Genomic DNA, 27,727 nt, shown 5'->3' on the forward strand with positions numbered 1-27,727 from the left:
GTTTATGATGATTCCCCATTTGGAAAATATGATTTATTTTGATTTCACCAACGTTTTTAAACTTTATCTTAATAAATATTTTTAAAAGTACTGAAATTTTCAGCAGCAAATGACACTGTTTCCTGAGATCGGGCCATAACTCTCGGAAAGCGTCTCAGGAACCATCAGATCACCGTCCACTGGAGGAGAAAGGAAGCTCTGGTTCTTCAGGAGCAGTTTCCTTATACGGTCAGTGCTGCACCACAATGAAGTGAAGTGGTTTATTACAGACAAGAGATAAGGAAGGAGAGGGAAAGAGAGCGTATGGCTACTGGGAGGAGGCTTGTGCTACATAACAGATGTGCGTACACACATATAAACTCATCTGGACACACGATAATGATTTTATACATGATTCTTTATTAGTTCTGAACTCAAGAGTCAGCACTTTACTTTATAAGTGATTTGCAAAAAACTGATAAGGATCTTCAGGTCTTCATCACTGCATTGGCTGCATTACTACAACAAAACAAAGGAAAGATCAGAATTATCCATTTTGTATTTTGTCTGCATTTAAAACAAAAAAAATCAAATTAGCTTCAGATCCCATCAAATATTTTGTCTTTTAGGTAAATTTGATCAGATATAGACATTAACAATTTCTCATGAAAAATGTCAACAGAAACTGAACTGAAAATAATGCAAACCTTCTTATTCCAGTGAGTTACTGTTGATTGAATGTTGTAATGAATTTTTCAGCTGAAAGATAAAAGTTCACAGTTAACAACACTAGAATTTTAACCATTGTAAGATCCAATTATTCCGATGAGGGTATAAGATATTTCTTACACTTTTAATAAAAGCTACTAAGTCCAGCCTGTCTGGTTTGCAATTGGCCTCCCACTGGGTTTGACGAGGGAACCGGCGTGGATCTCGACATGCTGCTCCCTGATTCCCATGACAGGTGCAGTGATGATGGACACATCTCTGTGGACTGGACGTCACGGGCAGCAGGCAGCACTGAATAGCCACACTCCTGGTCGAGGTGGGTTCTGAACGGGGTGTATTAGAGGGTGTAATTCGCAGTTGGGTGCACAGCTGTGACTGTTCATCCATGAGCCGATTCAGCTTCTATAAGCATAACAGTACAGGGATAAAAGCAAATGCTGTTCTGTTGTCCATTCAATACATTTCACTGCTGAAGGATGTTGGTTGGTAACAAAGTGAAAGAGTTTTGCTCTATATTGAAATATTTGGAATATTTTTGTCAATTTCTGTGGCATTTTTGCCCCAAGCCCTAGTTTATTTCCCATAAACCATATATTTAGCGTATATGAGTAGATTAAATACCATTTTGATGCTACCATCATAGTGATGCACCAGATCGGACAACTGCTCTTCAAGCGTCCCAGCTTCGTGTTTTACAGCTGCTCGTAGTCTCAAAACATCTTCCACTTCCTCTCTAAAACACAAATTCAGTTTTAAACACTGCAAAGTACACTATAAAATCAGTGAGATATCCATAATGACAGTAAAGTTCACCTGTGGGAGTCTGACAGAGATCCGAGCACGGATGCTTGTTCCTCTTCTAGTCTTGTTTCAATGTCTGTCAGAACTGTTCGGAACTTCCTCAAACATTTCACCATGTCTTCAAGCTCATCCAGAGAGTACTGGAAAGTGAAAGAGAAGGATATTGTTGGTGGGAGAGATACATTCCATAACCAGGAAAAATGTGGTCTTTAAAGGAAGCATAACAGCTGGTTTATTGCTGAAAGCGGGTTAGAACATGTTCAGCACATCTTAACCAAAGCGATCCACCAGTGTTAAATGTGATCATGGTGGTCTACCATGTTGACATTAGTACCATAAGCTGGTAGCCAACTGGTCAACCAGGGTTATTAAAGTTAAAACCAAGAAAAAAATAAATTAATAAAAAATGATATGGACAAAAACACACACACACACACACACACACACACACACACACACACAAAATTACTAAAACTTTAAAATATTTAACTTAAAATGAGAAAGGAAAATATATATTTTTTAAATTAGTGTAAGCGAGGATGTGCACAAAACGTTTTTGTGTGTGTGTCTACTTAAATGCTGTGAAGATTCTGAAGTGGTCAGTGTTCGCTACTGTTTTCCATTACACATGCAAATGAACTATACAAATTCAAATGAACCTCATTAAACATGAGCAGAGCACAAAGCTTTTAATCTCAGATGTTTAAGGGGTAGAAGAGTTTTTCCCAAAATAGAAATGTTTAATCTTAATTTGTTCTTAAAATCAGAGGAAACTCAGAGTGGTAAAGAATGAAATAAATAAATAAATAAATGAGGAGCTCCTCCAACATCAATCAGGATGAGCTTGGTGAAACCACATTTAAAGACAATGGGCCTCATTCATGAAACAGCACTACAAATTTATGTGTAACAACATATTACAAAAATGGTTACGCAGAACTATATTTGTAAACTGTCTACGTATTGTGAACGCAACATTATATGTTAAAATGGTTTAAATTATTAGAATTATTTTTGTGCTTCATTTAGCTTACCTGTTTGTTAAACTCATTAAAGCATATCGGTTATCGGGCACATAAACATGCACATAATTGGAATCAGTATCGGTTATAAAAAAAAACAATATCAGTCAATCTCTAATGAACAAAGAATTATTTTCATGAATGAGACCATTGATGCATAAGAACACACCCAAGAACATAATTCTAGCCGTTAACGAAAAGACAATAATGATTTACAGTACGTTAAGGCTGATAATCAATAAATGAATGGTATTAAAATGTAAACTATTCATAAAATTTAGTGTAAATAAATTAAACAGTTATAAATGTTACAATTAAATTTAGGCATCACATCTTTTAATGTACAGTATGAAAACTGGACATTCTTGTTTCTAAAGAATCAATTTAACAGTGTTATTATAAATATAATAACACTCCGCGTCGTATCTAACAACGCCCCTTAGCTGTTCTAAATCCACTGTAAAACACGGCTTCGCGGGGCTTACTGCTTTTATAAAACGGTTACTCCATAAAAATATTAATTTTAATATTTATTTTATTCATAAAATAAACACCAGCAACAAAAAATATAACGTCATAAACACATTTATTCCTCCGCCAAGCAATGTAGTTCCAAAGTGGTTGCTAAGCAACACATGCAGCAACAAAGAATCACAAACGGCAGTTGCGCAGTAATACTAATGTTATGCGGTCACAGGTGTATGTTTGTTTACAACGGCTTCGAATGCGGCTCAACCAGTCAGAATCAAGGACTGGAACTATCCGTTTTATAAAATTAAATATTCAATACTTACCAATATTGATATGATAATAAAAATTTTAAAAAGTAATATTAACCAATAATCAATTTGTTACCTATATTGAGCATTCCTAATTATTTAAAATGTACAATATACAGCATAATGGGAATTTTCCTCAAACCTGTCTGTCATAGTGTAGGATAATGATTATTTGTAGACAACTTCTACTTACAGGCAGACTGGAGGACAGCTCAGGTTGAGGTTTTGCCCAGCTGGTGTCATAGTTGATTTGAGACCCGCAATGGAAACATCGCTGTGTCCCTGCCCACAATGCTCCCTGCAGTTTGTGATCCTCCTCCTCATACGACAGTCCCGTGTCCAGAGATATCGACCGCGTGCGCAAACCTCCAAGATCGCCAGAATATTCCACAGAGTTCCACAAGTGAGGAGTAGATGTGTCCACAGATGTGAACGGCGTGGGTGTCTGTGCTGTTCCCGAGTCATTATCCGTGACCACGTCAGACCGGGACCTCCTGGAGAAAGATTCTCTCCTAAGTTTAAGCGCAGTGGGGGAATTGTGTTCAGAAGTATCATCAGAGGTCACGGTTTTGCTCTGGGTAGAGGTCGGATAATCCTGCATCACTTCGAGATTTGTAAAGCTGTCCACCTCATTTTCCATAACATCTGTCCTCAGATCAGTAGGACACAAGCGTGAGTTTGTCTCAGCAGATTTCAGTTCCTCAAACAGGGAAATGCCTTCCCTATAAACGCTTCGGCCTGGACTTTCTGATCCTTGCGGTCCGTTACGAATTTCAGTCTGATAACCAACAGGATCCATTTGAACAAAGTATGCTAGAGTGTAAACATCATTATTGCTAACTTTACCAATATCTGATGACAAAGAGTATTCTTTTTCAGTCATTATTGTCTTCAATTCTCCCGACTCGGAGTCAAATATATTTCCAGAGTCTGCAGTTTTTCCAGAGTGTGTCGAAGGGGAGTGTTTTTGGTTCGACTGCATTTCAGAGTTCTGTTCATATGTGGAGGGATCCTCCGCCTCTCGCTTTTCTGATCTCTTCTGTTGTCCTTCTGTGCTATCTTGTGATATTGCATTCAGCATCTGCAAAAAAGCAGAAAGATCACAGGAAATCAAACAAATATTCATGAACACACCCAAGCATGTGGTAAATATCCTTAAAGGGCCAATTCGTGATTCCTGCTAATAATGAATACAACAGCTACAGATATTGTTTCCAAACAGGTTTCATAAACGCTCTGTTGTCAGAAAACTCAGCACGGTTTCAGCCAATATTGGTAGGTTGGTATGGATGTCATCCCTTATAAAAAAGTAAAGTACTTAGGAGTGATTATCATATTAATTTACCAAGGTACCTCAAACAATAGTATCATATTGCATTTATAGATCAATGTGACCAATAAAAATGACTTCCACACATTGGTTACATCTACCTTTACTGGGTAAAGCTTCTGCAAATAATTTATGCACCACTTGCAATACTAAATGGAGTAAATGGTTTTAAAAGTAGTCTTTTATACTCTTGCCAAGGCTGAATTTATTTGACTAAAAATACAGTAACGTTCATATGTAATCTTTGAACGGAGTAGTAAATAAACATATTGGCTTGCTGTCCTTGGTGGAGGGCAACACAATGGCAGATAAAAACTACTCGATGGCACCACCATTAATACAGATGCTTGAACCCTCAGTAGTATGTAAAGAAAGAGCGAGCTGAAACATGTCTTACCTTCATGAGCTCTGGTCCAGGGTTGTTCTGCTGGGACAGCGCAGGTATGAAGGGCTCCTCTAGGAAGCCACTGCTGTCAGACTGACAGCTGTTTGTTCTCATCACGTAAGACCCGATTCGTTCACCTACACGGAACCAAGAGCCATTAGCATGTGCCGCGTATCACAAGCGTTCAGAAGGACACTAAAGCCTCTTGATCAGACTAAACAAACAAGATAATTTTTCCACAGAACTGAGGTGAACATTACATCAACTGTCCAGCACGTAACCTACTACACACATGAAAATGACTGAGCAATCTCATGAGTCATTTGCCTAATATCAAAAATGGAAATGGTTCCATGTAAATTATTTGAACCCACAGTGGCTTTAAAAACGTTCGCTTTTCAAGAAGTAAAAGGAACATCTCAAATGAAACTTTGTTTGTGTATGCAAGTAGTACAGGTGTTAGCCTGTACAAAACTCGCCACTACAATTTCAGGGGGGTCGCTATGTGGTTGCTAAGGTGTTCTAAGTGGTTGTGAGCATGTTACTATGCAGGTTTAGGGTTTTAAAACAAAAAGAGACATGCACCTCCAGGATCCACTGGGCCATTGCAGCTCCCAGGAATGCTTCCTTCATCAAAACTCTGGATCTGGAAAACAGCCATCAACATTAGAAAAGGAGCAATGTGTAAGTACATACAGAGGATATCACTGCAGACTTAATACCTCTTCCAGCTCAAAAGATTCAATAGGTCGTTGCAGACTTCCCTCAGTTGAAGGGACAAAGTCGAGTTTCTGAAGATCTGATGTTCCTCTTGCTGTCGGGCTGTTCAGAACCGGCTCAGCTGCATCCGAATGAACACTCTGCTCCTCTTTTAGAGGGAAGAGATTATTGTCTGACATCTTTGTGCGTTTTGAAGGGTTCCTTTTATCTGCTTTTGGTGTGCCAGTGGATTCTGGGCCGGATGGGGCTGAGGAGGTCACGGTAGGGATGGTGTGCTGGTTCTGTGACGTTTGGGCTTGTCTGAGGCTCTTTTTGGAGGCTCTACGCAGAATCATGGCCATGCGTTTTCTCCTCTCCCGGGCCTCTGCAGACATCTGGGAAGTTGTAGATGTGTCTGCATCCTGAGCAGCAACCAGAGAGGAGAACGTTGTCGTGACCTGTTGAAGAACCTCGAGCTGTCTGAACCTATCTGAACGCCGGAAGGAAGAGAGATAAAGAGCTTCAAGATTCTTGACTTGCATAAAACTCTCCTTATCAGACTTTCAGCATATTGCAGCCTCACAGGAAATGACTGTCACTTTTAGTTTTGCCGTTTCACAAATTATATTTAAACCACTTTCAACCTCCTAAATACCTATGAATTCTTAAAAATAAAGGTTTCAAAGGGGCGTTTTGCAGTGAGGCCAAAGAAGAACCATTTTGGTTTCCCAAAGAACCTTTCAGTGAACCGTTCTTAAAATAACCATTTGTTTTCTTTGTAGAACATTTCATAATACTAAAAACCCTTTTACAGTAAAAAAGAACCATTTGTGCATTGAAAAGATTCCATGGATGTTAAAGGTTCTTCTTCGACCTTTATTTTTGAGAGTGTGAATATGAAGAATGGATATTTAAAAGGTTAATTCACTCCATGTAAGACTTTCTAGATTTCTTCTATGGAACACAAAAAGAGACATTTTAATTGACATTTTGGCCAAGATTTTACAATTAATTAGAAGCTTCAAAAAGTATGAAAAAGCACCTTAAAAGCATAATCTAAAAAGTGGTCTAGCTTGTGCACTATATTCCAAGTCTTTTAAGGCTTGTTTCTCAAACAAAACTAATGACTTCAGAAGACTAGCGAAAACAAGTCATATACTGTAGCTACTTTTGTGATGCTCCCCCCGCCCCCTCCCTTTTTTCAATCTCAATCTTCATTCATTTTCAAATGGCCTGGATATTATTCAGAAATGACATGGAAATTCCTATTCAGAATTCCACGGCAGAAAGAAAGTCAAACGGGTTGGGAACAATATGAGGTTGAGTAAATAACTGATTATTCCATTTTTGTGTGAACTTGAGGAAACTTGCTTACTCCTGACATCCGGATTTTCAACATCCATTCGGTTCTGTTGAGCTTCCAGAAAGAGCTGATAGCTAATGCCACGAGCGCTGGACTCGTAATTGAGGAATCGGGCTGGGATTCTCCCAGTGATGTCGGGCTCCTCAGTGCCAAAACCCAAATCTAGCAACAATTCTTCAGGGTCATCTTTTAGTACGTTCAACACGTCCATTACACTACAAAAAAAACAACAACAACATTAGTATGAATATCAATAAACCAAAGTCTTAAAGTGAATGACAGGTGGGGAAGGAGGTTGAGAAATTCTGACCTGACATCGGATGGTATCGAGACAGTCGATGCAAAACTGTTCCACCTGGACAGACCAGGTGAATCTAGAGATGACCTGTGAGTGGATGACATCAGCAAACATCAAGTAATGAAACCAAACACTGCTGACCAGCCCTTCCTAAACATCCAAATCCTTCTTCATGCTTTTCTCCGTCTCACCCATTTCCGGTTGGAATCGTTTTTCTCCTGCCTCATTGCCCCATCAGTGACATTCCACCTCATGCAAACCAGCCCAGCAACCCATGTGGTGGCATGTCAACAAATCAGCATTTGCATGGGAAATATGACTTAGGTTTCTGGCAGGTGCCTGAACAAGCCTACATCACGCACATATACACACTTAAAAAAGTACTTTGTCTGATTTATAGTATATATAAACACATGTACATAGTACATGTTCATATAGCAAATGTACCACTTCAGGCAATTTCCCACACATTGGTGTAACACTGATATACAATGTATATATCTATATAATGAACAGTGAATAGGTGACAGTGCTGTTACAAAATAGAAAGAGTTCTAAATTCTTTATTAAATTTAATAAAAATGTTCTGAAATTAATAAGACAAAACTTATAACTAGGAATACACATTATATCAGTACCATAATAGATATTTAAAATTGTGCATTTATTCTATTTTTATGTTTAGATTTATTACCTTTGCTGTTATCTAACACTCACTTAAAGTTAATGTTTGAAACATGAATAATTTAATAATACTGTTAAATATAATCTTTAGCAAATCCCAAAATGAATATCCATAGAATTGTGTGAAAACAATTGTATTTAGTTTTGATAGTTTTTATTTAAACAAAATAGTATAAGATTTTCAGATCCAAGTTTTGTCAAGTCAAAGTTATTCAAGTTACAAGTGGAAAGTGCTCAATAACACAGTGAATATTAAATGTCTTCTTACCTCAAAATATCTTGAACATTCTTGAGAGAGCGTTTGCCATATAAAGATGCTGCATCAAACACAGAAACAGAGTTCATTTAAAGATGGAAAACATCTGCGTTTTCAATTAAACCCCTCCAGACCGCTGTTCAGTAACTATATTAGGTCAATATTCTTCATTGTTGTTTTGATGTTCCTGTCTTCTCATAAACAACTGTACAGAAGACTTCAGCATGTTGTCAGGGTCACACCAATGTCTTCTTAAAAGAGGACCCGGATCCAAAGTGCCCAACTTATTTTCCTAAACCAGAATCTTTGTTTAATCCCTGCTGATTCCGAAGAGAAAGAGTCCATTCCGTCCTGTACCTTTCATTGAAACTGTGTTATGAAACTAAAGCACCTCAGTCCCTAGAAAGGGAGTGTCTGACAGCGCAACTAAACATGAACAAGAAATTCATATAATTCATAGGAGGCAACCAACTTTTCTTAGAAAAAAAAGAGAGACAAACAACAACAGACAAGAGTCAAGACACTCCCTACAAAGTGACTATGAAAAGGAAGACAGAACCCAGGACAGAAAACATAACTCTAAGAAGAAAGACAGAACCCTGAAGAGAGACAGCACACTGAGTGGAAAGAAAACAACTATAGGTGGTCGACGAGAATATGAACATTCAGAAATGTTAACAGATATGAGGAATGTCTGGCAAGCAAGCAAACAAATGCATTTGGGATTGCAATTTATTGCATGCTAATGTACAGTATCTTATATTTTCAGTCACTGTATCCTACTGTATTTGACTATTTATAGTATTCTGCATTTATTCTTAAATTGCTGCATGAGGAAGTCAAGCAAGAATGTAAATGTCTGAATAGATTTTGTTCTATTTTAGCCAAAGATACATTTCCATGTGAGTGGACAAAGATTCTAATCTTATCTTTGGAAAAGTATTTCTAGGGAAAAATACCTCTAGAATCTTAGAACATGACAGAACATCAGAAGATGCTAGAGCTTAACTTCATAAAAGAGATTTCTGTAACCGTCTCTGGTGTCTAAAGTGAAAGGTCAGCTCAAGGTTAACCTCTTCAAATTTTCCTAACACCTCGTGTGTGCCTATAGAGACACGAGGAACATGAATGGGAAGGCTTAGTGTATAGTAGGACATGTACTTGCATTAACATCAGTGTTTGTATAGCGCTTATAAAGTAAAGGCAATTAATCTACTTAAAGCTGCAGTCCGTAGTTTTTCCTCTTTGTTGCCATCTCTGTTAGAAATCTGCAATTGCAGCAGATAGTTTTGAACACTGGCTGGTTATGTACTTGCTCAAAAAATTATTTTGGATAATCTTTAACCCAAAAAAGTTACGGACTGCAGCTTTAATCTAAATGTCTTGACTAAACTTAATGTCAAGTTGCTGTAATGTAATATGTAACAATTATTATAATTAATATGTAGATTACGTAACAGTTAAGTTGTTTTAACTTTCAAGTTCAAAATAATCCATTTTTTTATTTTTTTATCATGTATGTATCTTGTTTTCTCTATGTGCATGTCATTAAGAGCAAAGTGACTGTGGTCTTAAACTATTGAGATGTGAATACCCATCACATGAACACTCTTAAAATGTTTCAATGCCTGCAGAACTCAAGACTTGGTAAAAATCAACTAACTGATCATTATAGGTACAGGAACAAACAAGTCATGATTGTCACGCGACATCAAGTTGCTAAATGTAACAAAATTAACAAACTGCATAAATGAAAATAGCAAACAGTCAAACAATGCAACCGTGACTATTCATGCCCCAGTGCATGCTGGGTGACTAGGACTGAATTACGAAATACAATTTTCATGTAGGCTTATTTAAACTAAAAACTGCATACATCTAACTCACCTGATGTATTTATCGTCTCTTAAAAATAAAAATATAGGAAAGCTGCACCAAGATGAATTACTTGAATTTGTGAAAGTATAGTATAGTATCAGAATAGCAAGTTAACAAAAACACAACATCTTGGGTTATCTTTCCTGCATTACTATCTTGATCTAAGAATCGTATTTGCAGCGTGTCTATAACCATAACCAACTTTGAAAATCAAGGGAACTTGATAAGAAAATGTTTTAGGCCCCCAAAAGCTAACTCTAACATCTGATAGGATTCGTTGATCTGATAGGGCGGTTTTCTTCACAGACCTATATGGAGGTTGATCCACGAACATGTCGTACTTGCGTAAATCATGTTAAAGTAAAGAGCACGTCTTTCTCTGCTTTATCTACTCCTTATCTTTTCTGTGTAACTGGAAACAATACAGTAGCAGATGAAGTTTCCTGAAGCAGAAGACAGCAGGCACTGGATTGTCTCACTCTTTGCCAGTGTTTGTGTTTGAAAGTATGGAAAGGTTTGCCATGTTTAAAATCCAGGGTTAGCACAGGCCTTCTGAATAGTTCAATGTATTCAAAGAAACAGACGCACATCTGCCATTGTATGCTCCACATTTTTATGAAGAATAACTCAAACCTTGACGCCAGACAGTGTCACTCATTCATATCGCGTATATGTCTCATTTCAGCCGCGTATTTAGTTTAACCGATCCGAGCAACACAAAACAGGGAATGCTTACCTTCAACTCCCAGTGCCAGATCATCTTCTCCACTTGCATTTCTCCTTATAGCCTTCACTGAAAGCAAAGCAATGTGTTTTACGATAAAGTATTTACAGAGCTTACAAAAATGAAAAAATAAGTCACCTGCTAAACCTATTATAATGGTATAATCCAGCACACTGTCAGCCATCACAGATAAATGACTAATTGAATCATTGTGAATCATATCAGTATATTAATGATATATCCAGCATAACAGAACATTTAGAGCTCCAGGGTTAAACGGGCTTTCACAAGATCATTCTATACTTTGAGCATTTGACACATTTATCAAACAGTCTACTAAATTGGAATAGACAGCAACTATCAGACTACAGATCACTACTTAATCAGTTACTTTTGTGAGACCCAACTGGATTTACTCAATTCTTTTCTCAACATAATCAACACATTAATTATTATTTGAATTATCACTCAGTGATATGACATTTTTATAATATTAATAATCAATTGGCAATCACCATCGCACACCTGCAGGTGATAGGTGCGTGGGAAAAAAGACCAAAAGGGTAGGTCAAAAATAAATAAAAAAACAAGGAACTCCCGTACACTATCAATACTTGCAAATGAGTATCAAAAATCATACCTTCCGTCTCCAGGACAACCTCTGGTCTCGTAGCGTCCCTTAAACAAGGAAGTCGAGCTGTATTAGTAACCACATCACTAGGAGGAAACGCTTTAAAGAATATAATGTGGGAAGAAATTCAAATGACATCAACAGATCGCACAATGGCACAGCTGAAACCCTTTGAGAGAGGATTTATCCCAAAATAAAGCCACAATGAAGGAGAAATAAACACTTGTGAGATTCTTACTCTGAGATTGTTGTGAGCCAGCGCTCTACACTGTCTTCATCACACTTCCCTGTTCAAAACAAAGAGGAGAAACATTCACCTTGCACCAGAAACAGAAAAAAAAAGAAAAGTATCTCTGAGTTCTGGATGATCCACTGAATCACAGAGCTCCAGGGTTACATGGGTGTTCACTGCACTGCTTTGCATTTTCTGTGAAGATGCATGAGTGATCCATGGAAATGCGATTTTAACAACACTGACAAAAACTAACATCTAACAAGCAAACATCTCTGGCACTTACTTGTGTCAGAATTGATAATCGGAACGATCTCGCATTGATCCGTCTTCCATCTAACCCGCGAGGTCTGTAGAATAGCTCTTCTGGCTGCAGATTTACTGGTAGACATCGCTGCGGTCATGAGGTCCACTCCATTCAAAAAACAGCCATGGTAGTGAGCAGACACCTCATCTTCATGGGCAAACACTAAAAGAAACAAATACATTTAACTCCCAAGATGAGAGTCAGGGGAAAAAAGGTGTTTGGTTTCATATTTATATTCATATTATTCAATTATGCTACATTATTTAAATTACCTATATATATAGGACTTTCCTAAACACCTGTTCGTTTCTGTGCACTGCAAACCATTCCTAATCCACAAGGCCATTGCGCAATCAAAACATATCAAGTTTGATGTAATTTGATCTAACAAGGTTGCAGGTTTATGTAGCTAATGAGAATCCCTGAAACCATCACATATATTTGAAGACTTGTGACTATGATTCAGTTTTGTTTGAGGTGAATAAATGATCAGTTATTCAGTATCTGTCATTTAAAGCTTCCTTGTTGTAGGGCCTTACGTGCCGGGATTAACATTGCAAAATGTGCACTAAAACACTAAGGCCGGGTTTCACAGACAGGGTTTAAATTAATCCAGGATTAGGCCTTAGTTCAATTAGGACATTTAAGTAGCTTTTCTAAACATGCCTTAGAAACTAAATATTACTGGTGTGCATATTGATTCTTGAGACAAAACAATGGCACTGATATATTTTAAGATATGTCAGTGAAAGTTATTTCAGTTAAAACAGCTCAATCATACATTTTAGTCCAGGATAGGCTTAAGCCTTGTATGTAAAACCAGGGGTAAAATCTAAATAATACAAGAGTCTTATTTAATATTAAATGGTGACATAATAAACACTTAATTGTTTTACCCAAACTTTGTATAATGATGGTTAAAAAAAAGCTTGATAGACAGGTTATTTAGGTATATATTAATATTAATATGTATATTATATTTAAATGTAATACTTTCCCTTTCAATACATTGATATAATGCCCAATACTGTTCCTGAAGATCGCATTTAGCTGGTTCAGGTGTGTTTGATAGGCTGGAGATGAAATTTAATGGAAGGTTGATCTCGAGGAACAGGACTGGGCACCCCAATAATTATAGTCATAAATATGCTGTCAAACAAACCGTTGAACAAATTCTTCCCACACAAAACATGTCTACCAACCAGTGGCGGTCTTAACATAGAGGCATAGGTAGGCGGCTGCTTGGGGCCCCCTACCAGCGGTCGTAGTAGGGGGGCCCCCAACCAACCTCAAAAAAAGAAAAGAAAAAAAGAAAAGAAAAAGCCCCTTATCATCATGAACGCTTCAAAAGCATGGTACATTTTATTAATATTCTTAAGAAATACGTTGAAACGTTGAAGTAGTTGTTAAAATTTCCAGTTAATGGTCATCTGTACCTACACATACACCCCCTACTTTCACAATGAAATGGACTAGCCCGTAATTGTGCGCGGCGCGAAAGATAAACACGCAGTGTGACAGGAGGACTGGGAAGTACAAAAACAGAGACGAAGCAAGATGAGTCTAAACCATAGGTCTAAACGTGAAAATGAAAAGTTTCCCAAGCGGCTCAAATAAAAAAAAAAGCGAAAAGACACTGATAAGTATTTGGCAACGCTGCCTAAAGATTACAAACTTTTTTACGGCTACTGTTGGGGATACAGACAGGAAGAACAATGTCCAAAGCGATGAACATGCTGCTAGCTGTGAAGTGGCTCTAGGTGAGGATAACGTTAACACACTCACATGGATATACGTGGATTTGCTTAGATCCAAATGCAGTGCACTTCTCCCCAGTTCGTCCCTCTTACCCCCTCTCACTCACTTAAGTTACTATAAATACTGTTTTGGCGCTTGTAAATGTGACGTGACCCGATCATCTCAACTAGCTAATAGTAAATAAAAACGAATGAACAATGTTGAAAGATACAGTTCAACTTAGCGAAATTCCTTATACATAATATTGATCAATCAGTGTTTTTCAACAGCGGAAAGGGGTCAATAAAACAGCTGGAGAACAATTGTCACATAACATTTACCTCAGGAAAGCCAATTAATGACCATAATATAGGCTATAGCAGGTTTGTTGGCTAGAAAAAAAGAGCTATATAGAGTATTTTGCTAAATATGTGTACTATACATATTTAATATATTTTTACTTATAATGCATTTTTATTACAATAAAAACTTTAATGATATGTTTAATTTGAGATATTTTTAACCTTAAATAATAATACTACCAGCTGATAGGGCTCTCTGTATGTTTACAGCATTATGTGAGTTTTTTTTTCTTGAGAGAAATTAACGCCTATCTTGTGTACCTAATATTTATCCAAATGAGTCAATATTGAATCAAATCACAAGAATTGAATTGAAATCGTGAAATTTGTGTCAAGCAATAATAATAAAAAAATTTAGCTTAGCAGAAATTGTACCATGTGAACATTGTAACATGTTTCTGTTTAGTTACTAAAATGTTTTGACAATCACAAAACTTATTGTGATGCAAGATTTTTCAGGTGATATCTGAAACCTTATTCTCTGTTGGGTTCCATCGTAACTATTAGTTTGTGTAGTGCTACTGTCTGTGTGTTCTCTGCTTTCCATCTTCATTTTGGTATAAATAAGTGTATGCAGGGTTTAAAGGGGAAGGTTTTTTTTCACCTCTCCAACCTTTACTTCCCCGTAGATTAGCTTTACCTACCATTCAGTCGGTACAATATTTTTTTCGTTCTATTTTAAAGATCGAATGGGGGGCCCCATATATACCTTCGCCTTGGGCCCCCAATTTGCTAAATCCGCCACTGCTACCAACCTTGCTTTTTACATAACGTATAATGAAAACAGCGCAATCCATATTGTTCATAACAAAAATGTAAGACAAATTCTAATAAATAAGGCACAAACCACGAAACGTGTGAAAATGTTGGAACTTATATCGATTTTTAAACAATCATGATCAGCAAAGACTATTAAGTTAGCAAAATATAAAGACGTACACACACACACACACACACACACACTCACCTGCGCTTCAACGGAGGAGACCCAAACTGAGCAGCTGCCACAGCACGCCTGCTTTAATGTGTCTTATCACTATATCAACCCGAGCTAAAAACAGAAACACGGTTCTTATTTGGTCCACATCAAGAGGAAAAAGCAGAACGCGCATGCAAATAAAGTGCAAGGAAAACAACCTGAAGCACAAAGCCGACGTGTGAACGCGCGGTCGTCGAGCTCTGCTTTAATCCAGATGAATATTCACAAATGGAAGACTGAAAGAGGAATCGAGCTTCAGCTTTTGAGCGCTGCTGCATGCAGAAACATGATATTTGTTGCCTAACCTGTTCGTTAATAGGAAGTTTGTGCAATTTCACAGAACTGATAAATACAGGAAACCTCTTACCTGTAAATGTGTGAGGAGGAGTTTGCATACCAAACAATCCACATAGGCTATAAGAGAGATTATTTATGAATTTTAAAGGTTAGGCTAGAATTTAAAGTGCAAATTTAGGCTATATATTGTGCGTTCTGTTTATTGTTCTTCGTAGTCTATGTTGTGTGCGTACAAATTTAGACTTTTAAATGTAGACACTTAAAATGCGCGAATTTCACTATAGCCTATGATATGTATTATTATTGTTATTGTATATTGTATTTCTATGTATTTATTAGCGTTGTGTAGCCTATTATTTAACTGTCCCCTTTAGACTTCCCTTTTATTAAATGTTGGCTATATAATGTTATATCAACTTGACTTGACTGCAGTTCTGTATATGAATCACTAGATGTCACTAAAGGTCAGAAATAGGAAAACCATTCCTCCATTCTCAATAATGAATGCCACCACTCATAATTAAGCTATAAAAATGTGCGGCAGTTTTTTTCCCCAGGATAAAAGGTGGAAACTAGATCATTTCTCTGTGTGAATTAATATTCTGTGCACACTATGGACCAGTAAACTATTCATAAACAACTAGGTAGGTGACTGGCACAGATTGGGCTGCATTATGATGTGGCAGAACACTGTTTATTTGAATGTTTTGTCAAAGAAACCCAATCACTTTTAGACGTTATAATATAAATTATAACGTCTAAAAGTTTCACATAAACAAGTATTGTTTACTGTTTCACCTATTTAATGTTATCAGAACATATTTTGTAAAAAAAAAAAAAAAAAGAAGAAATCTACTAACAAACACTCCACACAGGCTCAGTGACTTTTTTGGTGCTTTTTAGCAGATGTATGAAGTCTGTTCTCTTCAAGTTTGCACGGGTGTCCTAGCAGAGTAACCATGTGTAGTTCATCACATTAAATATGAACGTGGTCCAATAACGTTGGTTAAAGTGTCACATACAATGTCACAAGACTTTCTGTCTTTATTTTGGTGTGTGTGTGTGTGTGTGTCCTGTTAAATCCTACATTATGGGGACAAAATGTCCCCACAAAGATGGCAGTATTTGAAATCCTTTTCCTTGTGGGGACATTTTTGGTCCCCATGAGGAAAACAGCTTATAAATAATATTGATTTTTTTTTTTTTTTTTTTTTTTTTCTTTCTTTCTTTCTCTGTGATGGGTCTAGGGCAGGGTTTCTCAAACTCGGTCCTGGAGGGTCACTGTCCTGCACAGTTTAGTTTGTGAGTTTCACAGTTTGTGAGTTTCTAGTGATCCTGAAGACATTGATTAGCTTGCTCAGGTGTGTTTGATCAGTGTTGAAGCTAAACTGTGCAGGACAGTGGTCCTCTAGGACCGAGTTTGAGAAACCCTGGTTTAGGGGTAGTTAGTGTAAGGATAGAATATACAGTTTGTACAGTATAAAAATCATTATGTCTATGGAAAGTCCCTATAAAACATGAAAACACAAAGTGTGTGTGTGTATTTATATTTTATATCTGATGCAATAACATTCCTTAATTTTAGCATGTGCCTTAGGTGTCTAAATAGTTTCTGGGTTCACTGTATCTGATCTGTTAAACAAGTTCTTAATATTGCTCATAAAAACATCAAGTCTCATACTCTTATTTTTATTTGTCTTACTTTATGTTTAGGAATTTCAAGTCCTTGAGTGACTTTCCATGCAGACTTTGCACATTCTGAGTGGGATTTGACACATCCTGACAGGAGCAGGCGCTGAGCACATCTGGAGCAGGCGAGTGTGAAGTGTCCCGCTCCAGGGCACAAGAGCAGTTCCCCTCTTTCGCTTCATAGTGTGAGGCTTCCCATGACATCACTTAGAGTCTGTGTCTTAAACTTTCATGAATCTCAGAGCTGAATAAAATGCTGAGGTTTAAATGGCTGTATTGGCGCATCTCCTTCTCCCACACAAGTGCCCTCGCAGAAAACAAGACATATTCACCTAGAATATATCTTTAAGAGATTTGTGCCGTATGCGAAGAAAACAAAAGCCTAGAATAATCAAGTAGTATTCGATGGGTTTTCTTCGTGATGGTACACGTTCGCAACGCAACATGAATATTTGAGCAGCCTGCAACTGCTAATTTAATCATTCAACATCTGTTACAATTACTCTGGCTTCCACATCAAGACATGAATGTGGAGTGTTATTGTTAGAAGAAAGCTTTAGAACAAAGAATATTTTATATATATTCAAAGAGACTGTACAGTGTTTTAGCAAGGAAAGTTTCACACATGCTTTCAAAAAGACAATGTAATTTCTAATGATTTAATACAAATTCAAGTGGGCTTTAGAAATAACCAAACACATATTATTAATAATCAATAATATGTATATCATGATTAATAATCAATTGTTTTTGACCGCACACAGGATTGTGGGATATCATAGTCAGTGAAGGATACATTTATGCTGCTTTTAAAAAGGTGTCTAAAGATGGGATGTTATGTAAAACGACAGTAGCTTTCGGATAGTGACTTAATTGAAATACCCTACAGAATGCATTTTTTTGTAGAGTATTGAATCTTCAGAGGGAATATTCAACATTGTTGGATGAAAATTTCATATTCTTAACAATAACTTTTATGTGTGAACTCCATCCGTCACGTGTTGATCTCTGCAGAATGGTGATTGGTGGTGGTGGTGATGGTGGCTGAATGTGACATTGTGTGCTTGGGCTGGTTTTGGACGGAGTTTGTTACAGGCTGTCTGTGGGTGGGTTACGCAGACCCTCGAGAGGCTGTCGGTTGGTCACAGGGTCCAGACCATGACTAATCCAAACCCCACCAGGCTGACCAGATGGGGCCTTCAGAAAGCCTAAAAACAAGAGCAGGACAACATTTCAGAGGAGGCAACGACAGACGCAGAGCTATGACAATGGCGTTGTTACGTAACACTGGCCGGGTCGTTTTATGAGTGTTTATGGAAAATGTAGATATTACAAACGAAAGATATACATATCATAACATTAGAGAGAGGTGTGTGTGTGATATCATAAATACCAGATATCTTCCTAATAAACATCAGCACTGGATCCCTTCAGAGAGCGAGTGTGTTTGAATGAGCGAGAGAGTCCGTGTTGCCAGGGTCTGTTTTCCAGAACATTCACAGGAGCCTCAGAGGGTCGGAGAGTGGAGATTAAATTAGGGTCTAAGTGGGGACAGCTGCCTGCTGAAACCAAGGACATTTAGGTCCGTTCCTGAGGGTGAACCGTCCAGTACGCGGTCCAAAATGGCTCCAGCATGAGGATTCTTGCACTGGTACCAACTGGGGTTAAATTGGGTACATCATAATAAAAACAACCAGAGCCAGATGGGTTTTAGCACTAGAGGAACAATATACGGGTTGCGCTAAATGGGACAAATCTGAATCAAATTGTGTGTGTTTGTGTGGAATCACACTTCTAAGTGTTGGTGTGTCTTTTGCAGAGACCAATGCGTGTTTTAATGAGCGCGCAGTCTGTTTCTGATTTGCGGAGTAAAAAAAGAAATCTCTGTTCTAAAAGAAACGTTTTTAGCCGTTTCTGTCATCTTTCTCTTGATGCCATGGATCATTAACATCTCTAATACAGTTAGTCTTATTAGCTGCTAAAGACTCAAAAACTAATGAAAGCATGTACGAATTCAGGAAGCAGATGAAAGATGAAGTTCTGAGATGCTTTCTCTCTGGGTAAGAGTGAAGACAAAACAGGCAGATTTTCAAACCAATATTTGTTATAGTGCTTCTCATTGCATCGGGGCAGATGATCAGACGAGCCTGAAGAGACCACTGATGGCAAATGATGAAATGACATGCAAAAAAGCAGCTGGGGCCATGCTAATGCATAACATTTCCATAACATTCCAGCAACGTTCAAGTAACAATAACTATAGAGTGCATGCAGAAAGTCCAGTAAACATCTAGGCTGTGTCCAGTTTGTCACCGAGCAAATATTTGGTGCTCATTTCTAAGTAAAAATGGACATTTATAAAAACACGCACTCTTTCCAGATTCTATTTTTATTTTCTACATCAACCGGATCACAAAAGTTGATCTTTTCTTTCATTTAAATGTGGACAAAAACACATTCTGGTCTCATGAGGAGCCAAATATGGCCCTTACATCGCAACATTCAGGGTTGCTTCGCAAGAAGATGCCAGGCGGTTTTGGGAAGAAGCCCAGCGTGAGATGTGCCAGAAGAACCTAATCTGGACTGGGCAACAACAGCAAGGGACTGCAGGAGACTGTAAAGGACAACGGCGGTCCAATGTGTGCCTCCACAGGACCAAAAGAGAGGGTACGACCCATTTAACCCATGCCAAAGACTTCACCCGTGCCAAATCACTTTATACCACATCTACCTTCTTACCAGATCCGATTTAAGCAATCGTGTTGAGACTGAGTCAGAGATGTGGACAGGGTGAGGCTCGGAGAGGGTTCACCCTGATGGACACACTTGGCACGATTCCGACATAAATCACAGTCACATCAACATTTCTGGCACGATGCATCCTCACCACTGACACACACACACTTCCCCCATCCCCTCCCACTAGTCCCTGGACTATAGCATTGGCTTGGTACAAGAGTGAAATTAAAATCACTTAACAGTGTGGATCAGCGGCACTGAGCAGATCATCAAGTCTTTGTTTTCAAGCATGGCACAAGTTCATATTTTACATCAAAGGCATATTTTGTTTTGGCTTGTATGCCGTTGCATGTTACAGCAATTCTAATGAGAAAAGAGAACTTTAGAACTATTGATGCCCCGGTGAAGTTCTTCTGTGAAAATTTTTGATATGAATTTATTTCAATAAATATAAATGATAGTAGATTAGATTAGACCCGTGAACCTACAGAGGTTTGGAGAATGGATATTTGATGATAAAGAAATTCTGTACAAGATCTTGAGATAAATCTTTTTAAGCTGCACTGTGTAATTTTCAAAGGAAACATAAAACTGCAAGTTGCTTACGCGGAGGAATATTTTTTGGTAATAACGTTAGATGTGCTTCGGCTCCGCTGTTCTGCGCTGAAGAATCTGCTGAAATCGCATAGGTAGGCTACTTATTTTGAATAAGTAATTACTTCACGAACACTTAAAAAAAGTATGCTACGTATATAGTAGGGGAGCACGGGGCTAGTTGTAACACACTTGTTTTAAATACTTCCACACATGCTAGGATGATGAAACTTGGTGTATTTACTAGTTGCCATATCAACACTATATAGAGAAAAAATTGCGCCAAAATAAAAAAAAATTTGGAAGATATCCATAGACATTTATTAAACCATAGCGAAAGTAAATTTCTTACTGAAGTTAATTTTTCATCTCTATTTTTTGTGTTTATTTAAAATTCGACAAATCTGATATTATTTTAATCTCCAATATGTTATTTAACAGTTGAGATAGTTCTTTAATGCTTCGCTAACTAGCAGAAGATACTAGCAGGGTTTAAATCCCAGTTGTGCAGGCGGGGGCTTGTTGTAACACTGCGTTACAATGTGCCCCTATTAGAAATATGCTATTATATTCTATAGTTTTATTAATTTTATTGAGAAAACATGAGAAAAAGGTGAATAAAGACTGAGAGTCAATGTTCAGAAATTACTAATTATTTATTTGTTTTGAACTATGTTGTATAGCTGTGTTTTCATGTGTTCGTAGTCAAAACTCAAAAATGAGTTTATATTTAATTATTAAAAATTGCCATTATTTTATATGAAAAAGTTTTTTGATTGTATTTTATTTAGAAAATATTTTAGTTTATCTTGTATATATTTTTTTTAGATCAGATAACATTTTAAGCTGTCATATGTCTTGTTACAATGTACCCCACCTATGGGGCATGTTGTCACATTTCTTCCATTCTTTCGGGGTATATCGAGAAAAAAGTATATACTGCATCAATAAAAAAAAACACATAATTGTACTAGACATGTGGGAAATTAATGTGGGAAAAAATAAATACTCTGAACCATAAGTGGATTTACACAAATTGAGAAAGTCAAAAAGCGTTACTTTGTGCCCCGCTCTCCCCTAGGCCTATGAATGTGTGTAGTTGTCATTATCATGTGTCCTACCAGCGTCAGTTACGTCGCTTCACTGCCATTCACAAATCCTCTCCCGTGGCCTCATGGGATAGTAAAATATCCATCGTATGCACACTTCAGAATCTCCTCGGAAGAAGTATCCGGGTACTTTTTGCCTACTTGGACATAGGCCTACTTCTTTGTCACAAAGAAGAACTTCTTTGTTTTTCGCCTACTAGGGAAGTATGTGATTTCGGATGCAGCCACAGTTTGAGGCGTGTACACATGGCTTCAGGTGATTTCTCCTGCAAAATACGATGTCCGCACACCTTCCACCGCATCTGACACGCGCTATAGTAGCCGGAACGTCTTTTCTTTATTTACGGACATGACGGAAACACGTGTTCACTTCCCGCAAATTCCGTCCCGAGAGCTTCAAAATATCATGAACAGCCTACAAGGAAGGTAAGCCAAAAACACGGTTTGGAATATGGACTTTTATGTAGGCCTATATTATATTTTATTTATTAAACATTTGAAATAGGCTATATGTTACGATATGATATTATTTGTTTAAGTAAGTTAGTGTAGGCAGTTTTATAACATGTAGCCTATCTAGCTCTTTAGAAATTGATAGAAATATTTGTGCATAATTCACAAAAATAGGCAATTTTAAGCAAGAGTTCCTTCTGCATGCAGCTGTCCTTCTCCTCTAAAAAATTGATGTTATTCATTTTTAAAATCTATTATGAATTATGCATATGCCTGTCAAATCATAAACACTGTGGCTGTCATACACACGGGTATCTTTGTGTGTCAACTCTGTTTGATTATTTGAAAACTATTTTATCTTATTCAATTACTTTAAAAACTCAATTTAAACAGAGGGATTATTTTAGATTAGAAATATTTTTTTTGTTGATGGTCGTAATACTTTTCATATCAAATCCTTGTACTGGAGATTAGCTTCGAGTATGCCCATCAGCAGACGTTTAGAACTCTCAAAAGACCATCTTTAGCAGAGCTACTGATCTTAATACTGTGTGTGTGTGTGTGTGTGTGTGTGTGTATGCCACTTGACGTGTGAACATCCATGCCTTCATTTGCTGCCTGTTCCTGATATCACACTGTCCTTAAAAGCTGATAATGTGTTAATGAAATCACTGGCAGACAGCTCTTGTGAGCCGAATGTTCCAGTCCTCCACTGTGTCTGCAGGGTATAAAGCAGGTCTGTCAGGGGAGTGTGTGTCTGGCCCAGCCATTGCTTTGTGTTGTTGTTGTTTGCTCTTTGCTCTTTTATAATGTTACAGGTCCTTTCGCCCAGTCCTTCTCAGAGTGTGCATGCTAAATTTTTTATGCGGGATGGGCCTGTCCCCTTTTCTTTCTGCAGCACAATGATTTATTGCCCAAAAAGACCAGAGAACTAATTAACAGAGTAATTAATTAATATGAATTTGCATATTTGCATTTGCAATTAGTGCAGTCAAGTGATTAGTCTGAAATGGGGAAGTTTGACTCATCAGATGTTGGTGTGTGTGTTGAACCGGAAAGCTCGTCACCAGCTGAGGCATTTTTGGAGGGGGACAGAAGGGACTGTGTGAGTGTGTGTGTGTGTGTGTTTCTAAACAGCAACATCCAAGGGTACCCGCCAATCATGCGTGACTGAGCCATCACTGTCAGCAAACTGCATCTGTATGCTGTGTTCATTATGTTTTTGTTATGCTGATAAGTGCAGATCAACCTGGCCGTCCCAACGAAAAACACAGCAGCCTCTATTTCACCAAGATCCCTCATGACTAACAATGCATCAGGGATTGTGTCTGATAGGTGGCTTGCTGTTAACAGGACCAGTGAAATCTGTCAAATTCTGGTTAAAGGGTTTAAAGAGCCAATTAATCTTACACAGGAGCAGAATTCGTGAGGTGCTATGCTTTTTGTGTTGTCCATCTGAGAGGGATAAATGCTCATGGGGGGCTTTTAAAGAGCTTCTGATTTGAATTATAAATGTGTGTGTGCATGTGAATGAGCGAGGGAGAGCGCGAGTAGGCCAGGCACGGGTTCAATAGCAGCAGGAGCTTTCACTGATAATGGAACGCATGAGTGTCAGGACTTAATGTGGGAGGAGCCAAAGCTCTGGACAATAAATGCTGCAAGAAACAGCCAGATGCCAGAGATGGCCAGACCCAAAGTCTGTGTGTGAATGTGTATGGCTGAATCTGGCAATAAACTTGTCAAGAACATGTTTAGGTCACATGATGAATCAAAACATAAAAATAAGAAAATATATTTTTAAGGATGGAAATTATTATTCATCCATTATGAAATGATTATGCATTATTTTCATGACAGTTAAGCATATTTTTCTTTCAGTTATCATATGATGCAAAAAATCATTCTCATTACCGAAAATAACTATAGAAAATTATTATTAAACTTATATTTAATGTATATTTATATGTATGGTGTGCATATATTTATAATGTTACAAAATATTTATCATTTCAAATAAATGCAGCTCTTTCGAACTTTATATTCATCAAAGAATTCTGAAAAAAATTCATTTTCCACAAAAATATTAAGCAGCACAACTGTTCTCAACATTCAAATCCTCATCTTAAAATGACTTCTGAAGGATCATGTGACACTGAAGACTGGAGGAATGATGCTGAAAATTCAGCTTTGATCACAGGAATAAATTACATTTTAAAATATATTCAAAAAATTTATTTTAAATTGTAATAATATTTCAAAATATTACTGTATTTGAGCATTGAATGCATAAGAGACATATGCACAATAGTGAATGCAATATTATGTAACATATGTATAAATTATGGTTGTATTTGTTGTATGGCACTTACTAATTTAAATACAAATATTACATGTAGTGCATGTACACTGCATAATTTGAGGGAAGCATCACAATGTCACAATCCGAATAATAATAACGAAATAATGCTACCTAAAATAAGCAACATTTTCTTTATGCACAGTATAACTTCATGGAGTGAAACCTGTTTTCGTTAAATTCACTCGCATACTGAGTGGTGTGAATGTGGATGTCTGTGTTTGTGTGTGAGGGAGGTGGGAGGGATGGTGTGAGTGTGTATGCGTGTGAAAGAGAGAGAGTGTAAACAAAAAAAAACAAGATTTACGCTCACATGTAGAAGAAATAAGAACGAAAAAAGCTTCTTAAAATCTCAGAATCCCTGTTGACTGGCTATATTTATTCACTGTCAGACAGTGAATTTAATTGATCTCGACTTAATTATTTGATTTACTTGGTCAAAGCATGATGTTTTCACTTTATTCAAGTGAACGTCACTGCAGGACGGCCTGTAAGATGATGACAGACAGTAGGATCAGTAATTTAGCAAACGCCCTTGAAGAGACTGACCAAGCAAACAAGAGCCATCAATCATCCAGTTCCTGCTGTCATTCCCCAGCATTCCTTTTCCATGTTTACAGAATATACCTGATATAAATCACAAACTATTTTTGTCTCTATTTAGATTTAGACCACTTATAGGTGTGTTTGCGTGAAAATCTATAACAGCAAAGACTAAGAAATCTCACTCCCTGACCGTATCGCAGCATTCCTATTTATCCATGGCATCAAATTCTAATGGTGGATGCTGGTGGTCGCTCCTTGTTTGAGGCTGCTTTGTGGCTTTGCAGTGGTACGCAGCTCGAGGCACACGCCAGATGATCAGGGGAGGAATACAGGTCCCCCGGGAGCCAGTCACGTGACCAACCCGTGCCACGTGACGTCAGCGGCAGATGGCATGGGTACCAGCTCTGGCAGTTGGCATCAGTGTCATTTCTCTTAGCGCGAGACAAGGAGAACAGTGGGGAGGTGAGAAAAACGCACGAGCTGTTCACCTGCTAAAACGCCACGCGGAAAAAAAGTTCAAAATAGGAAATATGAAAACTGACATCTAACACCATCATATTCCAGGTAAGCACGACAGTTCGAGGGTAAGGATTGACATCCGTGCCGTACGACTAGGTCTTCCATTTTAACCAGATTTTAATGACTTGTATCCGTAAATGCACGAATCTCACACATGAATACAAGTGTATATATTTTATTCCTGTTGCATTGTTTGTTGCAGCTGTGTTTATGTCAATGTACATTGATTTGATTAGAGGATCAGGATCACTCATATGGAATTCTGTCAATTATTTATTATGTTAGTGCACCATTGTATTTATTGAGCACCTGGTAATGTTTAGGCTGTTGTTTTTAAATCGCTGCTGATTGACTCAGAAGATCTATTATCTTCTCATCATCCCCAGTAAGAGCACAATGCTGACTCTTCCGTTTGAGGATCCTGTCATAATGGACACCCAATTCGGGGCAAACTTTCCACGGGACTGCGTGGGTGAAATGAAGGTCAATAAACAAGAGCCGTTTAAAAAGGAGGAGACGCTCTCCCACGCTATGGAGGACGAGGATTCGGAGAAAGACGAGGACGAAAGGGAGGACGGACAGGACGAGAACGGTCTGCCTCGGAGGAGAGGGCCTCGGAAAAAGAAAATGACCAAAGCTAGGGTGGACCGGGTCAAGTTGAGGCGCGCGGAGGCCAACACTAGGGAGAGGAACCGAATGCACGGCCTGAACAACGCCCTGGACAGCCTGCGCAAGGTGGTGCCCTGCTACTCCAAAACCCAGAAACTGTCGAAAATCGAAACCCTGCGGCTGGCCAAGAACTACATCTGGGCGCTTTCCGAGATCCTGAGCACTGGGAAGAGGCCTGACCTCTTGACCTTCGTCCAGACCTTGTGCAAAGGGCTCTCGCAACCCACCACCAACTTAGTGGCCGGATGTCTGCAGCTGAACGCCAGGAACTTCATCCCGGATCAGATCAGCAGCGAGCCGTCTTTCTCCGGTAGGTCACAGTACGAGTCTGTGTACGGGACCTACCACAGTCCGGGTGTGGTGACACCCTCTGGAGCCTCCGTAGATCCTGTCAAACCCTTCAGGCCGTTCAACTACTGCAGCTCCTATGAGACTTTCTACGAAAGCGTCTCGCCGGAATGCGGAAGCCCTCAGTTCGACGGTCCTATAAGCCCTCCTATTAACTTTAACGGGATCTTTTCCCTCAAGCAAGAAGAGCCGTTCGAATACGGCAAGAGCTGCCACTACGGCACGCGCTATTGCGCGGTCCCGCCGCGCTCCTCCATCAGCCAGAGCGCGAGAGGCGCGTCAGATCTGCATTTCCCCTATGACGTTCATCTCCGCGGCCAGTTTTACCCCGTGCAAGACGAATTAAACACTTTTCATAATTAATGACAGAAAGTCCAATGTAAGTGAAAAGGACCGAAAATGCTGGACTTTCAATCGCACATGTATTATTTATAAAGTCCTTCTCTGATTTGGGACAATCGGATGTTTTATTGTTTATCATTTTTGATTAAATGAAAGATGTGCTTACAGTGTTCCTAAATGAATTGTTGTTTTTTAACTGTTCTACAAAATGTGTGGTCTGATGGGAAAACAATCCTCTAACAATAATGTGATTTACGCTGATGATATTCAAGTGTCACGTTTGTGTGCATTTTAATTTAACGGCCTGTATGAGTATTAATAGATCTAAAAATCTGTTAGCCTACTAAGGTCTCTTGCCCCGAAAGGCATCATTTAATTATAAGTTCATTCAAATATTTGCGATGAACATTCAGTAAAATATGAGAGCAATAATTGCTAAGGGTGCTGCTATGCAATATATAATTCTCGATTTGGCTCTTTATTTATACACATAAATTTGACTAAACAGTTTTCACACGAAGTTCAAAATATTATAGTGTTAACAAGACTAAATATCTCATCATTTTGTAATGCATACATGTGTTCATTCGTTTATGAAAAGTAACATGAAAAACTAACAACATGCATTTTATTTATAATAAAACTTTCGTTATTACTTTAGAAAATTTCGTGATGTTTTACACAGGGAACATGTTAATATGTCGATAAATAAATTGAATCAACCATTGCCTATTATTATTATGTATAGCCTACGCTAAGATCACCAGGAAGAGGCAATTATTGAATCAATTTACTTTGAAGATGACGATATATTTAAAAATATATATGGATGTAATTCTGAAAAACGAAATAATTATTGTATGTTATTAATTTGTTTGTTTCACTGATTTC

At 38.0% G+C, this 27,727-nt stretch overlaps 2 protein-coding genes across 6 annotated transcripts; one reads left to right on the plus strand and one right to left on the minus strand.

The window, feature by feature from the left end:
- Positions 1-378: 378 nt before the first annotated feature.
- On the minus strand, positions 379-15,410 carry itprid1 (ITPR interacting domain containing 1). The gene is made up of 18 exons (XM_081352018.1): positions 15,334-15,410; positions 15,164-15,247; positions 12,077-12,259; positions 11,797-11,845; positions 11,568-11,605; positions 10,940-10,996; positions 8,338-8,386; positions 7,398-7,472; positions 7,100-7,302; positions 5,748-6,214; positions 5,611-5,671; positions 5,038-5,162; positions 3,504-4,391; positions 1,522-1,649; positions 1,330-1,441; positions 829-1,110; positions 687-738; positions 379-498 (listed from the first exon to the last, which is right to left on the minus strand). Exons 3-17 carry the CDS (start codon positions 12,192-12,194, stop codon positions 691-693), a joined length of 2,700 nt encoding a protein of 899 aa, XP_081208144.1. The 5' UTR covers positions 12,195-12,259; positions 15,164-15,247; positions 15,334-15,410; the 3' UTR covers positions 379-498; positions 687-690.
- A 6,284-nt stretch (positions 15,411-21,694) lies between these two features.
- On the plus strand, positions 21,695-27,011 carry neurod6a (neuronal differentiation 6a). Of its 5 annotated transcripts, none has more exons than XM_081352291.1 (3): positions 21,695-22,029; positions 25,243-25,420; positions 25,864-27,011. In XM_081352291.1, exon 3 carries the CDS (start codon positions 25,874-25,876, stop codon positions 26,855-26,857), a length of 984 nt encoding a protein of 327 aa, XP_081208417.1. In that variant the 5' UTR covers positions 21,695-22,029; positions 25,243-25,420; positions 25,864-25,873; the 3' UTR covers positions 26,858-27,011. The 5 variants fall into 5 exon arrangements, with proteins under 5 accessions (XP_081208417.1, XP_081208415.1, XP_081208416.1 ...); XM_081352290.1 differs by having other exon boundaries at positions 21,728-22,029; positions 25,243-25,522; XM_081352292.1 differs by having other exon boundaries at positions 21,830-22,029; positions 25,223-25,420.
- Positions 27,012-27,727: the final 716 nt, after the last annotated feature.

The sequence above is a fragment of the Scardinius erythrophthalmus genome (assembly GCF_964197995.2).
Source record: "Scardinius erythrophthalmus genome assembly, chromosome: 22".
NCBI classification, from domain to species: Eukaryota; Metazoa; Chordata; class Actinopteri; order Cypriniformes; family Leuciscidae; genus Scardinius; species Scardinius erythrophthalmus.

Bases quoted from the DNA above. Each gene is read 5' to 3' on its own strand.
- itprid1 (XM_081352018.1), bottom strand. From the start codon at position 12,194: ATGACCGCAGCGATGTCTACCAGTAAATCTGCAGCCAGAAGAGCTATT. The intron at 11,846-12,076 runs GTAAGTGCCAGA...TGTTTTGAACAG, and splicing joins GATTATCAATTCTGACACAA to GGAAGTGTGATGAAGACAGT. The intron at 7,473-8,337 runs GTAAGAAGACAT...ATCCACTCACAG, and splicing joins AATGTTCAAGATATTTTGAG to GTCATCTCTAGATTCACCTG.
- neurod6a (XM_081352289.1), top strand. From the start codon at position 21,953: ATGACGGAAACACGTGTTCACTTCCCGCAAATTCCGTCCCGAGAGCTT. The intron at 22,030-25,863 runs GTAAGCCAAAAA...CATCATCCCCAG, and splicing joins ATGAACAGCCTACAAGGAAG to TAAGAGCACAATGCTGACTC.